Source organism: Mobula hypostoma, chromosome 15, assembly GCF_963921235.1.
Source record: "Mobula hypostoma chromosome 15, sMobHyp1.1, whole genome shotgun sequence".
Classification (NCBI taxonomy): Eukaryota; Metazoa; Chordata; class Chondrichthyes; order Myliobatiformes; family Myliobatidae; genus Mobula; species Mobula hypostoma.
In genome coordinates this window covers 2,952,186-2,965,684 of record NC_086111.1, presented here as the reverse complement: position 1 = coordinate 2,965,684, position 13,499 = coordinate 2,952,186, and the positions used below count along the sequence as shown (strand labels likewise).

Here is a 13,499-nt window from a genome sequence, read left to right as displayed (position 1 = left end):
AAACATTACAAAGACACATTAAAGGCCGCCGTGAAGTTGCTTGACGTAGACACGACCTCTTGGGAAATGCTGGCACAAAACCGCCCTACCTGGCACGGCCTCATCCACAAGGCCTGTCAAGCTTACAAAGCAAGGCACATTGCTGAAGCACAACACAAGCGCGAGCTGCGCAAGTCCAGAGCCACCAGGGCAACAACTGCAGTGCCTACACGTCTGCCCAAAATGTGCCAGGACATTTCACGCCCGAATTGGCCTGACCAGTCATCTTCGGACACACCGCATCCAGTCTCAAAGTGACTAATGGTGTCGAGGTCTTCATTGATGACAACGATGGACGAACAATACCAATGCCTTCTTTTCACCTTCCAGATTTCTTATACTCCATAAGCACCTCATTTGTTCTGTTACATACCCCGTAACTGGGTTGCCAAACCAGCAGAAATGGATCACTCAGTTGGAGTTTGGATTACTGGAACTAAGAAAGTTTTATTAAAGAAATAAGCAACACAGTACTCTAATCAAAAGGATAATAAATACAACAGTTCAGCAATGATAAACACACATGTACACAGAACTAGGATAATAGGATCAATCACGCTCTATTGTCATCTAGGGGTAAATGACCAGTTTCAAAGTGACGCAAAGTTCAGTTCAATTGAGTTCAGTTCAGTTCACAGTAATCACCACCGTGCCGGTGGACAGGGGGGAGAAGGAGAGAGAGGGCGAAAGCGAATGAATATTCAAAACGGTTTCCACACAGACCGTCGATATTCCTCGCAGTCAGCTTTCGGGCGAGCCCTTTGTAATGTCTTCTGAGGTCACCAACTGTGACCCCTCTGTTTCAGATACGATCGTTCCTCTGCGGTGAACCTGGCACCCAGGCAAGGGCGGACGCACACCAGGTTCCCGCCGATCGTACCTTTCCACCCTGTGCGTCTATGGCTTGGTCCCGCGACCAGCCCTCCAAAAACTCCCACCGACTTGTGGGAGGCGCACTGCTTCCAGGGTCTCGTTACCTCGTGGTGTCGTGTGTGTCCTGCCTTAGCGAACCTGTCCCTTTTTATCCCCCTGCTGGGGTATCACCTGTCCATCACACTTCAAACAGTTCAGGGTTCAAAAAGGAGCCGATCTTGACAGTTCTCAGACCAGTGTCTCCTTCCATTAAACTCTCTCGTCTCTTCATTAACATTTCCAAATGCTGCTCCATTGTCTTCCTTATCTCTCTTTCTCCTGAAGACAGGTGGCAGATCAACTGCTGATCCCACTGGTGCCAGCACAGGACAGTTAACATCTTAGTCTATGTGTATTTCTTGTAACCCTCTTTCGTCACAGTTCCTACTTGCCTATACCTGCTTATGTACCTCTTTTTTTCCTCTTATCCAGGGCCTCAATATCTCATGAAAACCAAGGTTCCCTCCACTTATTATCTTTACCTTTTATTCTGACAACACATGCAAGCTTTGTACTCTCAAAATTTTGTTTTTGAAGATCTCCCACTTTCCAAGTACACCTTTGCCAGAAAACAGCCTGTCCCAATCCACACTTGGAGATCCTTTCTGATACCATCAAAAGTGGCTTTTCTCCAATTTAGAATCTCAACCCATGGACCAGACCCATCTCTTTGCATATTTACTTTGAAACTAATGGCATTGTGGTCACTGGAAGCTAAGTGTTCCCCTACACAAACTTCTGTTAGCTGTCCCATCTCATTCCCTAATAGCGGATACACGCTGTCTTGTTGGGACTTCCACATACCCATGAAGGAAACTTTCCTCAACACAAACAAGAGAAAATCTGCAGATGCTGGAAATCTGAAGGGTTTCAGTACAAAACGGCAACTGTACTTGTTTCCATAGATGCTGCCTGGCCTGTTGAGTTCCTCCAGCATTTTCTGTGTTGCAAGGAAACTTTCCTGAAACACATTTGACATACACTATCCCATCTTGTCCATTTACAGTATGGAATCCCAGTCAATATGTGGAAAGCTAAAATCACCTACTATAACAACCTTATGCTCCTTGCAACAGTCTGTGATCCCTTTACAAATTTGTTCATCTAAATCCCTAGGACTGATGGGTGGTCTGTAACCTTTCTTATTTCTGAGTTCCACCCATAACACCTCACTGGTCGAGTTCTCCAGTCTGTCCTGTCGGAGCATTGCATGACATTTTCTCTGACTAGTAACACCATCCCTCCTGCCCTATCAAGTCTAAAACAATGGAACCCTAGAATATTGAGCTGCCAGTACTGCCCTTCCTACAACCAAGTCTCACTAATAGCTATAATGTCCTAATTCCAGATGTTGATCTATGTCCTGAACTCAACTGTCTTTCCTACTATACTTCTTACATTGAAATACACGCCGCTCAGGACACTAGTTGTACCATGCTCAAGCTTTTTCTTCCTGATTTTGTCTGAGGCCATACCAACCTTGACCTCAACAACCTCTCCAGTAACTGTTCTGGTTCCCATCCCCCTGCAACTCTAGTTTAAACCCCACCATGTAGTATTAATAAACCTCCCTGCTAGGATATTACTCCCACTCCAGTTCAGGGCAAACCGTCCTTTCTGTACAGGTCCCACCTTCCCTGGAAGACAGCCCAATGATCCAAAAATCTGATGCCCTCCCTCCTACACCAACTCCTTAGCTACATATTAAACCGTATAATCCTCATTGTCCTGGCCTCACTAGCATGTGGCATGGGTAACAAACCCGAGATTACAACCCTGAAGGTCTTGCCCTTTAACTTCGCACCTAACTCCCTGAATTCCCTATGCAGAAACTCATCACTCGTCCTACCCATGTCATTAGTACCTACATGGACCACAACCTTTGGCCGTGCACCCTCACACTTAAGAAAGCTCAGGACTTGCTCCGAGGTGTCCTGGGTCCTGACACCTGGGATGCAACATAACAACTGGGAATCTCATTTTTGCCCACAGAACCTCCTGTCTGTTCCACTAACTAATGAATCCCCCTATCCATCAGTGGGGGAGAAACCACAGCTTGGCTTTTCTCCCCCACTGATGGAATTTGCTGCACACTTGACGAAGGGTCTTGGCCAAAATGTTTATTCCTTTCCATGGTGTTGCTTGACCTGCTGAGCTCCTCTAGCATTTGTGTGGATAAACTTAATTACATCTGTTTGTAGAATTCAAGCTCAAAGAATACATTGTGATTTATTACTATTGATCCAAAATAATTTTGATTTCAATCCAAAAATAAATGTAATTACTTATTACACAAAAAAGAAGAGCTTATACCTGGGTATTAAATCTATCAATTAAATTATGTTTTTCTCCCAAGGAAGGAAAGACAAGTGATCCATTACAGAGAGTTGAACTTTTATTATAACAGACATGGCAAAGATTCAGAAAGTTAATATGTACAAGAATCCAGATCTTACCAGTTACATGAAATAATCAACCAAATATCTACTCATAGCTAAATTGTTGATTTACAAAGTAGTTAAACTTCCATGAAGATGACTGACATTCTCAGTACTTACGAAGCAAAATGGAGTTGCTATTTATTGAGCAGCGTTAGGTTAATGGACCACTCATTTTCACCTTCTTGACATGCACACATCACTGATTCAGAAATATAGTAGATTTTAATGTATAATCAGTTTTTTTAAACAGCTAGCTAAGATATATGTTAAAATACTGCTACAGCAGATACTCTAAAACTCACTAAAGTTTTGTTTATTCCCAGAATGGAAATAGATGCAACTACAATTTACATTTGTTCTGAAATCTCTTAAGAGGCTAATTGTTCAGCTCAAGTAGTTAAATATTAATAAACATTATTTATCACTTCCACTGAAATATTAAAATGCAACATTTCCATACAGTGTATTTCCCAATAAACACAACTTTATTAAAATATTATGGAAACCAATACCATAGAGTTCTATCATAGCTTAAGTTTGCATTAATAACTTTAAACATTTTTACAGTAACCATAAATGTCAGGTCCTTTAAGAGTGATTTATCAGTTCAATTATGACTTTAACCTTAATTTCATTTCAATATTCACTTTAATCTTTAATATATTAAATATTATCCAGTCTCTTTTTCAAGCACATGTCCTGAATTTGTCAGCTAAAGTTACCATTGCAATAGGATGGCGTCATTTATGAGAGAGCTGTATAATTGCTGTAATTCTCTTCACACTGTTGCACACACTTTATGAAATAATGCCGGTCGTGGATTGCTTTGAGAAGATCCGTCTGAACCAAGCAAATGTCATACAGCTCTGCAGTTGGGATTGTTCGGGTTCCACTTCCACCCTCCACAAACACCTGTTATTTTGGGAAGGAGACAAAAGAACTATAGATTTGATTCATCAATTTATTCACAGATGTTACATGTGCTAGAGGCATGGTACTTTACACTCACTGGCCATTTTATTAGGTACCTCCTCTGCAAGGTCAGACATGCTGTGCACTCAGTGATGCTCTTCTGTATTATTTGAGTTACTGTCACATTCCAGTCAGCTTGAACCAGTTCGGCCATTCTCTGACCTCTGCCATTAACAAGGAGATTTTACCCGGAGAACTGAAACTCACTGGATGTTTTTTGTTTTTCGCACCGTACTCTGTAAACTCTAGACTTGTGCACGAGATTCCCAGGAAATCAGCAATTTCTGAGATACTCAAATCACACCATCTGGCAGCAACAATCATTCCATGGTAAAGTCACTTAGATCACATTTCTTCCCCATTCTGATGTTTGGCCTAAACAACAACAACTGAACCTCTGGACCATGTCTGCATGGCTACCATGCATTGAGTTGCTGATTAGATATTTACATAAACAAGTGTCCAGGTGTACCTACTAAGGTGGCCACTGTGTGTATACAGCTCAAGGAACATGAGGAATTAGTTCCTTTTCTAGGCATTCCTTCAACACATAGATAAACAATCTAAGATGAAGGTTTCCATGAGAATGCTGATACAAAGCCTGCTGAGTTGCAACATTCCTAATATCAGAGGTTAGTAATATAAAAGACTGCAGCAATAGTATTTAGCCATTTTAGTCCAAGCAAGAGAGCTATTTGTCCTGAGTTTCTGTTACTAATTTGTCAGAGAATATGTTAGTGTCAATCTGTGATAAACTGGTATAATAACAAATTGATATTAGCCAGCCAATTCATTCAGCAGCCATCTCTCAATTTTCACTGGAGACCAACATTAGTTGCAGTCTTCACTGTATAACTGCAGGAATTAAGATTCTCCCAGACATCAGGGGCTAATTTTGATACAGCTGATCTGAGGTAAGAGATTTCAAGCCTTGCTCTAATTCTACCCCTTTATTATTACTGACAATGGTGGGATTGGAATTAGTTCATTATTGGCACATGTGAAAAACTTGTCTTGCAAACTGTTCATACAGGTCAAATTACAGTGTATTGAGGAAGAACATTGTAAAACAATAACAATGCAGAATAACATGTAAAAGCTACAGAGAAAGTGCAGTACAGTTAAACAATAAAGCACAATATCATAACAAGGTAGATTGTGAGGACAAGAGTCTATATTAAAACATAGAACAGTTTAGCACAGGAACACACCCTTCACTACAACATTGTGCTGAACCAATTAAATGAATAATCAAATGTGGATGTGGATGGGATATTTCCAATAGTGGGAGAATCCAGGACCGGGAGGCACATCAGAATACAAGGGCATCCCTTCAGAACAGAGTTGAGGAGGGATTTCTTTAGCCAGAGGGTGGTGACTCACAGAAGGCTGTGGAGACCAAGTCATCGGGTAATTCAAAGTGGAGGTTGATAGGTTCTGGAATAGTCAAAGCGTCAAAGGTTACGGGGAGAAGGCAGAATGGCATTAAGAGGGAAAATATCAGTCATGATCAAATGGTGGAGAAGACTTGACGGCTTAATTCTGCTCCTATGTCTTATGGTCGTACATCAGAAGTCTACAGCTTTCTACACTACGCCAAGTCTTGCCTCAACCTCAAACATTAACACAATCTGTGTCTCTATAATAATGATTTCACAGTCTTTCCCCCATACCAATTGGGCTCATCTCTCTACAACGGTAACCTATAGTTTTGTCTCCTAACTTGGACATCCATTGTCTGAACCAACCATGCCTGATCGTGTCTCCCCATACAAATTTCTTGGCACCAGGGAGATTCTGATCACTCTACACTGAGAATACACAGATCACTCAGCACCAAAGATATAAAGAACACTCTGCACCGGTCACTCCGTACCAGGGACACAATGATCACTCCGTACCAAGGATCTACCAAACACTCCGTACCGGGGACACAATCATTACTCCGTACCAAAGATATACCAAACACTCCGTACCGGGACACAATGATTACTCCGTACCAAGAATCTACCGATCACTCCGTACCGGGGACGCAATGATTACTCTGCACCAAGGATATACCAAACACTCCGTCCGGGGACACAATGATTACTCCGTACCAAGGATATACGGAACATTCCACACCAGGGACATAATGATTACTCCGTACCAAGGATATACTGACACCACAAGATTGCATGTCACTCGCTGTACCAGAGGCCCACTTGGTACTATACTCCTACCCAGGCACACTATTTCAGAAATCTCACAGAGATATACAATTTATTCCCCAGATCAGGAGTTTATCCGCTCTCCCCATCCCAGTTACATCACTGCTCTCTTGACATTTAGCTCTTTATTTTGTACCGACTTTGCCCCGGAAATCCGCCCTCTGCCGTACCTCTCCGTCATCACTCTCCCGATCCTCCTACTTGGTTTGTTGTTGCTCTTCTTCCAGTAACGTTTAATGGCCGTTAGCAAACCAACATAAGGTACAGTACCGCCACCTACTGAGGTGGAATGTGGAGCAAAGAATTACTTGGTTTGTTTCTCCCCTACATTCACTATCATCATTCCCTCCCTCTCTCGATCTCTGTCCTTCCCGCTTCACAGAACCGCCCACCCCGTGCGTCCACCCTCACGAAACACTTCATCTAGCTGTTGTATTGCTTACCATCTTACTGTACTGGGGACCATTTAACAGGCTTATTACAGCAGGATAGAAGCTGTCTCTATGTTCTGTAATGTTCATGGCATGGAGTTCAATTAAGGTCTAAAGTCAGAAATGATTTTTGTGTTCACTTTATGCTATTGTTTAAGAGCTAGTTTAAATCATAAATCTTTGAAAGTGCAACAGGTACAACATCCTGAGATTAATTTAAGGACATGGCTTGCTCATAAATTTCTGTCTCTAGGTCAATGTGAAATGACTACACGTACTCATTTTGCATGCATAGCACAATATGACTGATATTCTTGGATGTTTATGCACCCAAAAGTAGATAAACACACAATGCAAAATTAAATATCATCTTTGTATTAATGCTTATCTACTGTGCAGTGGTCTTAAGCTTATTACTTTGCATTATCATCAACACATACTGTAATTCTCTCAAGTGTTAATCTTCCACTGGTTTAACCCAGATTTCATTACTCATTGCACGATGAACAAAACACAATTAAAACCAATATGATGGAGGTGGACCTGACAAAAGTAACCCAACCTGTCATGTCTCGTTTGTGCAGAAGAGTCACTGTCACTTCATAACTTTGATTAATGTCATACCATTCTTCCAACTGGTTACACATCTAATGGAATCATCTCATTAATCCTCTTACAACACTTTTTAATTCCACGTTTAAAAAATGGGACTATATGAAACCAAAATTCAATTAATGTAAGCTGTTATTCTTGCATCATGACATTTTCAATACATCAACAGAGGGAAATGTCGGAAGTGTGATTTACCTCCTCGAATCCCCAATGTCTCAAGCAATACACACAACTCCATTTGCTTTCTACCATGCATAAATACCTTGTACAAGAATGGAACAATTACAATACTGAGAGTGCATTATCATCTAGGATAAAATATCTCACAATTGACACTCGATCTAAGGTGATGCTGGCTGTGTGGCAAAACCTGCGGGCTGCCCCCAACATAATCCTCAGATTAAGTTGGTTGTTGATGCAAAAACAACAAATTATGCTGTATATTTCAATACACATGTGTGATGGGATCCTAAATTATCCCTTATGGACTGTACCTTTAAAAAGAGAGAGAGAGAGTGCGACTGACTTGGAGGGAGATAGAGCAACAAGCAACTCGTGAGTCGTCATGGTAACCGAGGGTGGCGTTATGTGAAGGACAGCTGGTATCAGCATGCCGAGATAAATACAAGGTCAGCTGGCTGTTAGACAGACACACATGCTTTTGGACCTGGGATGAGCTTTGTTGTGCCCACAGAAAGGTGGTTTTTTTGGAGGATCGATTGGGAGAATCGATCAGTGGCTCTTGCAGTGTGGAAAAGGAGTCACCGGTGGGAAGTTATCAGAGCACACTCACAATACGCTGGAGGAACTCAGCAGGTTGGGCAGCATCAGTGGAAACGATGAGTTGACGTTTCGGGCCGGAACCCTTCGTCTGGAAGAAGGTGGGGGAGGGTAGGAAGAAGGCTCGTATTTTCAGTTGAAAAACCAGTAATTTGAAAGACAAAGGGGTGGGGGAGGGGAAGCAGGGAGGTGATGGGCAGGAAAACAATGGGTAGTAGAAGAAGGAGGCGGAACCATGAGGGAGGGGATAGGCAGCTGGGGGAGGGGACGGAGTGAAATAGGGATAGAGGAGGGAGGGGGAGGGAATTAACAGAAATTGGAGAATTCTATGTTCATACCAAGGGGCCGGAGACTACCTAAACAGTATATGAGGTGTTGCTCCTCCAACCTGAGTTTAGGCTCATCATGGCAGCAGAGGAGGCCATCTATGGACATATCTGAATGGGAGTGGGAAGCAGAGTTGAAGTGGGTGGCTACTGGGAGATCTGTCAGTTGTGGCGGACAGAGCGGAGGTGCTCGATGAAGCGGTCCCCCAATCTGAATCGGGATTCACCGATGTAGAGGAGGCCGCACCAGGAGCACCGGATGCAATAGGTGACCCCAACAGACACAAGTGAAGTGTTGCCTCACCTGGAAGGACTGTTTGGGGCCCTGAATGGTGGCAAGAGAGGAGGTGTAGGGACAGGTGTAGCACTTACGCTTACAGGGATAAGTGCCGGGTGGGAGATCCGTGGGGATGGACTTGCGGATAAGGGAGTCGCGGAGGGACCGATCCCTGCGGAAAGCGGAGAGGGAAAGATGTGCTTAGTGGTGGGGTCCTGTTGAAGGTGGTGGAAGTTGCAAAGGATAATGTGCTGGATACGGAGGCTGGTGGGGTGGTAGGTGAGGACAAGGGGAACTCTGTCCCTGTTATGCTTGCGGGAGGATGGGGAGGGGGCCGAAGTGTGGGAAATGGAGGAGATGTGGTTGAGGGCATCGTTGATGACGGTAAAAGGGAAACCACGATTCTTAAAGAAAGAAGACACTTGAAATGTCCTGGAATGGAAAGCCTCATCCTCGGAGCAGATGCGGCGGAGACGGAGGAACTGGGAATAGGGAATGGCATTTTTGTATGTGGCGGGGTGGGAAGAGGTATAGTGGAGGTAGTTATGAGAGTCAATGGGCTTGTAGAAGATGTCAGTGGACAGTCTGTCTCCAGAGATAGAGACCGAGACATCGAGAAAAGGGAGAAAAGTGTCCGAGATAGACCAAGTGAATTTGAGGGCTGGGTGGAAGTTTGAAGTAAAGTCGATGAAATTGACGAGCTCAGCATGGGTGCAGGAAGCATCACCAATGTAGTCATCAATGCACCGAAGGAAAAGTTGGGGAGCAGTACTAGAATAGGTTTGGAGCACAGACTGTCCAACATAACCAACGAAGAGGCAGGCGTAGCTGGGTCCCATGCGAATTCCCATAGCTACACCCTTAGTCTGAAGAAAGTGGGAAGAGCCGAAAGAGAAGTTATTAGGTGTGAGAACCAGTTCTGCCAACCAGAGGAGAGTAGTGATGGTGGGGAACTGGTGGTCTATTTTCCAGGAAGTAACGGAGGGCTTTGAGGCCTTCTTGATGGGGAATGGAGGTGTACAAGGATTGGATATCCATAGTAAAAATGAAGCCGTTGGGACCGGGGAACTGGAAGTTATTGAAGAGGTGGAGGGCATGGGATGTATCCCGGATGTAGGTGAGGAGGGACTGAACTATGTGTGACAAAATGGAGTCCAGGTAGGCAGATACAAGTTCCGTGGGACAGAAGCAGGCAGAAACTATGGGTCTACCGGGACAGTCAGGCTTGTGTATCTTTGGGAAGAGGTAAAACTGAGCGGTACGGGGTGTGGGAATAATAAGCTTAGCGGCTGAGGATGGAAGGTCTCTGGAGTTGATAAGGGCAGTGATGGTGCGGGAGACAATGATGTGACTTTTTTGGTGGGGTCCTGTTCCAGGGGTAAGTAAGAGGAGGTGTCAGAGAGCTGCTGGTTGGCCTCAGTGAGGTAGAAGTCCATCCGCCAGACTACTACAGCCCTACCTTTGTCAGCAAGTCTGATGGTGAGGTTGGGATTAGTGCGGAGACAGTGGAGGACAGTGTGTTCAGAGATAGTGAGGTTGGAACAGGAGAGGAGTGGTGAAGTTGAGACAGTTGATGTCTCGGCGACAGTTGGATATGAAGAGCTCGAGTGCAGGTAGAAGGCCTGGGCGGGGTGTCCAGGAGGAGGAGGAGGGTTGAAGACAGGAGAAGGGGTCATCAGTGGGGGGAGGGGAATCCTTGCCAAAGAAGTAGGCTCGGAGATGTAGGCGACGGAAGAAGAGTTCAGCGTCATGGTGGAAAGTTACCAGTGTGTCCAACCCTCGCCTGGGTTGATAACTTAATCACAGAAGACGGTCTCCTTTTTGTGGTCACATTCGGTGACTTTTAAAGGATTTCCCAGGTCAACTGAGGATTGACGGCAATGGCTTACTTGGATAACGAACCACACCCCTCTCTCTCATTCCAACATTACTCAACTCAATATCATGAACTGAACTGACCATGCTTACCCATCACTGTAAGACTGTATCAATTACCACCGGAGCTTGGAAACGCTTAAGTCCTATTATTTCCACACTTACATATATAATCATTGCTAACCTGCTTGATTTACCTGGTTGTTATATTACTGTATTGCATAGTTACTAATAAACTAGCTTTAGTAAATAGCAATACCAGACTCCAGGCATATTCCATTTCTGCTGGCTCTATAACCCATTATGGGGTATGTAACAGGTGACAAATAAATCTAACCGCTATTCACTGCAAAGCTCCCTCACCATACTGAGGACAATACTTATGCTGAATAAGCCTGCATTCTTGCAAGCAGAACAAGTGTCAAACCTGGCCCTACACTTCCTCCCTCACCGCCAATCAGGGCCCCAAACAGTCCTACCAGGTGAGGTGACAGTTCATCGGTCAGTCTGTTGGGGTCATCTACTGTGTCTGGAGCTCCCGGTGTGGCCTCCTGTATAACGGTGAGACTCGATATAGATTAGGAAGCTGCTTCACCGAGCATCTATGCTCTGTCTGCCAGAAAAGTGCAGACTCCCAGTGGCCACCTATTTTAATTCCAATTCCCATTCCCATATGTCAGTCCATGGCCTCTTCTTCTGCCATGATGAGACAATGAAACAACACTCAGGTTGGAGGAGCGATATCTTATATTCTGTCTGGGTAGCCTCCAACCTGATGGCATGAACATCAATTTCTCGAACTTCCGGTATTTTTCTCCCCCCCACCCCCCAGCCCAACCAAACTCCATTTCCCTCTCTCACCTTATCTCCTTAGCTGCCCATCACCTCCCTCTGGTGCCTTTCTTACTTGGCCTTCTGTCCGCTCCTTTTGGGTTCCCCCTTCCCAGCCCTCTATCTCACCTCTCCCCCTCTCCCCCTCTCCCAGTTTCATCAATCACCTACTACCTTGTACTTCTTCCTCCCCTCACTTTCTTACTCTAACCTATCTTTTTTTCCCAGTCCTCATTAAGGGTCTCGGCCTGAGACAGTGACTGTTTACCTTTATCCACAGATGCTACCTGGCTTGCTGTGTTCCTCCAGCAGTTTGTATGTGTTGCTTCTGATGAATGAGCCTGCAGGGTATACTATGCACTACAGGAATTTGCTTAGATTTCACCAACAGTACTTTCCAAACTCTCAAACTCAATCATTTCAGAGAATAAGCAGAAGGAGACACAATTCAATGTGAGTTCCCCTCTGAGTCCTAACCTGAAATACTATCACTTTGGGGTACATGGGGTGTCAGGGAGGGGTAGCACCTCTGGTGGGGGAACATGTCGCGTCCTTTTCAGGGCGGTTAGTCCACCTTTGGTCCCCACCTGGCACTCAGCTCTCACCTGTGGCTCCCCGTAGCTGTTTGCATACGACAGCGGCCACACCCCGGGCAATGGCTTCGACAAGCCGGCTAAACCAGGTGAGGGTAGCCGACGGGTCTCAAACCCTCGGTGAGATAGGGAGTTGTCTATCCCAGCATGTGAAGACAGACTCCGGCGGATTGAGCGGACGAGACCTATGGAAGGTCCAACGGTCAAAAAGGCGGTCTCTGCAAGCGTTGTGGAACGTGTAGAGCAGGACAAGACACAGAAGACGTTCTGGTCATCCACTGCGCCTAGTCCCGTCTCCAGCCGTCTCGACTCTGTCTTGCCACTGGATCCAGATGGGAATTGGGAAGAGAGAGTGAGGCTGACGCTGCGCAACTCTCCCTCACTTAAATCCAAATCATGCGCTAGTCTCGACACCATCATTATGGTGTCGAGGTCCTCATCAACGTACGATGGACGAACAACAACTATCACTTTATCAAAATCCATTAGCATCCCACATAAAGGTCAGGGCAGTACAGCAGTGTAGTATTTAGCGCAATTGCTTTAAGGCACCAGTGATCACTGATCAGGGTTTGATTCCTGCTGCTAACTGTAAGGAGTTTGCATGTTCTCCCCTTGACTGTGGGTTTCCTCCAGGTGCTCCAGTTTTTTCCTGCGTTCCAAAAACACACACTTGGGGTTAGTGAGTTGTGGGCATGCTGTGTTGATGCTGGACGTGTGGCAAAACCTGCAGGATGCCCCCAGCACAATCCTCAGACTGTGTTGGTTGTTCTGCAAAGGCGACACATTACAAACATAGAAAACCTACAGCACACTACAGGCCCTTCAGCCCATAAAGCTGTGCCACACATGTCCTTACCTGAGATAGTACCTAGGGTTACCCATAGTCCTCTATTTTTCTGAGCTCCACATACCTGTCCAGGAGTCTCTTAAAAGACCCTATCGTATCCGCCTCCACCACCGTCGCCGGCAGTCCATTCCACGTACTCACCACTCTCTGCGTAAAAAACTTGCCCCTATCTCCTCTGTGCCCACTTCCAAGCACCATAAAACTGTGCCCTTTCGTGCTAGCCATTTCAGCCCTGGGAAAAAGCCTCTAACTATCCATATGATCGATGCCTCTTATCACCTTGTACACCTCTATCAGGTCACCTCTCATCCTCCATTGCTCCAAGAAGAAAAGGTCAAGTTCACTCAACT

General features: G+C 45.0%; 1 protein-coding gene across 4 annotated transcripts in view; it reads right to left on the bottom strand.

The window, feature by feature from the left end:
- Positions 1 to 3,330: 3,330 nt before the first annotated feature.
- si:dkey-32e6.3 (uncharacterized) overlaps positions 3,331 to 13,499 on the bottom strand; it is a 49,357-nt gene continuing 39,188 nt past the window's right edge. For all 4 annotated transcript variants that reach the window (XM_063068347.1, XM_063068346.1, XM_063068349.1 and 1 more), the window contains one exon: positions 3,331 to 4,304. In XM_063068347.1, coding sequence (XP_062924417.1) covers positions 4,137 to 4,304 — 168 coding nt within the window. In that variant the 3' untranslated portion in view covers positions 3,331 to 4,136. The remainder of the gene's footprint in view (positions 4,305 to 13,499) is intronic.